Below are 1,848 nucleotides of genomic sequence, written 5' to 3' on the forward strand. Positions count from 1 at the left end.
CCGCATCACTCCTTGCTCGATCATTGTTGCGAAATCCGCCTTGACTTGCTTGAGACGATCCGGTGCGAGACGTCGAGGTTTACTGTAGACGGGTGGCCCGGGTGTGGTTTCAATATGGTGTACCACACCGTGTCGGATTTTCTCTCGTCCGAAGGCCGGTGGACGAGTTAGATCCGGAAACTCCGCCAAAAGTCGATGGTAGACCGATTCGCCGATTACGGTTTTGATGGATATTTCTTCCGTCGTGGCAGCATATCCCCTTGTTGATAATTGGGTTGTCGTGTCGAGGAGTCGTTTGTTTCGCGGGTCCACGAGCAACCCATAATGCCTTAAAAAATCTACGCCTATGATAGGCGTTTGAACGTCAGCAATTACGAAGTTCCACTTGAAGGCTCGTCTTAGGGACAGGTTAAGGCCAATCGCAGTGGTACCATACGTTGCGATGCGCGTCCCGTTGGCCGCGAATAGTTCGTACGCGTTTTTCCTGACGTGCCTATGGATTTTACTGCGGGGGTATACGCTGATGTCGGCGCCGGTGTCTACAAGGAAAGAGATCTTCGTTCCCTTGTCCGTAACGAAGATGCGGCGGGAACTCAGGCCGTCGTCGTCTGCCGCGTCTACGGACGGCTGGTCTCGTTTCCCGACTTCCACGTGCATGGGAAACGACAGCTCCTCGCGCGTTCTTCGAACTTTGCATGATCGAAACACAGACCGTCTTGCCGTGGCCGATCTCGCGAGCGCGAACGTCGGTGGTATCGCGAACGCGAGCGTGATCGTGATCGTGGTCGACGATGATTAATCATGCTCAACGCGTTCATCTGTGCCTGCAACTGCGATATTTGCTCTCTCAACACGTTGATTGCGGCGGCCATTGGTTCGTATACTCCAGCGTTTTGCGCTGGTGGGTCCATTACTGCCGTTACCCGGGCGGTGCGCTGAAAATCCTCCGTGAATTCGTCAGCGATCAGGTCCGCCTGCCGCAATAACCTTTCTGGGTCCGAATCGTCGACTGCCGCGAGGATACGCCTGATGCGGGCGGGTAATCGGTTCCTCCACAGCGTGAGGGTAAAATCATCGGGCGTGGAGGGGCTGGAGAGTTTTTTTAAGTGTTGGTAAAACTGGGATGGCTTTCTATCTCCCATCTCCTCGCTTTCCACCAACTTCTTTATCCGGGTCGCGTCCGTATCGGATAATTTGCGAATGAGCGCATGTTTTAATTTCTCGTAGCGTCCGATGTCTGGAGGGTTCGTCATTAGGTCTTCGACGTCCTGGAGCTGTTGATCGTTGAGGCATTTTGCCAGCGTCACGTATTTAATGGTGTCTTCCGTAATTCGCGCTGCCTCGAATTGTCTCTCCGGAAGGGCAAACCATGCCGCCGTGTTCGTGGGCAGCAGTGGAGACATGCTGATCACCTGGCTGGCTATGGTTCCCTGTGTATTACTTTCCATCGTCGCGGTGCACTCAAAATCGGTGGTTAAAAACGATAGCACTATCACGGTCACCTCTTTCACTAAATGTCACGTTAAATCACGTCGGGGTCACCAGTTTGAGGTGGTATGGTGATAGGTGCGTAAGGAACTACTCTTGGTGTTTTTAACGAACAATAGTTTAATTAGAACTAATCAACAATCAGAGTTAACAATTAACAACTAACAATTACACTTAACAGACAACAGGTAACAACTAACAAATAACGATAGACACCGAGAGATCATTCGACGCGTTGCTATGCAAATAGTACCGAGGAGTTACACATTTAATGGCGCAAGACAGACTGACTCTGCTTTTGTTTCGGATCGCGCAGATTCTTCCCTTCGTAGCCCATCGATATCCCCACTAGCGTGCATT

At 51.4% G+C, this 1,848-nt stretch overlaps 1 protein-coding gene across 1 annotated transcript; it reads right to left on the bottom strand.

Annotated features, from left to right (window-relative positions):
* Positions 1-824: 824 nt before the first annotated feature.
* Positions 825-1,403, bottom strand: LOC117213359 (the record flags this gene model as incomplete). The annotated part of the gene is made up of 1 exon (XM_033458712.1): positions 825-1,403. A coding segment is annotated over exon 1 (579 nt), but the record flags the coding sequence as incomplete, so codon positions are not given.
* Positions 1,404-1,848: the final 445 nt, after the last annotated feature.

The sequence above is a fragment of the Bombus bifarius genome, unplaced genomic scaffold, assembly GCF_011952205.1.
Source record: "Bombus bifarius isolate JDL3187 unplaced genomic scaffold, Bbif_JDL3187 scf7180000008760_frag, whole genome shotgun sequence".
Classification (NCBI taxonomy): domain Eukaryota; kingdom Metazoa; phylum Arthropoda; class Insecta; order Hymenoptera; family Apidae; genus Bombus; species Bombus bifarius.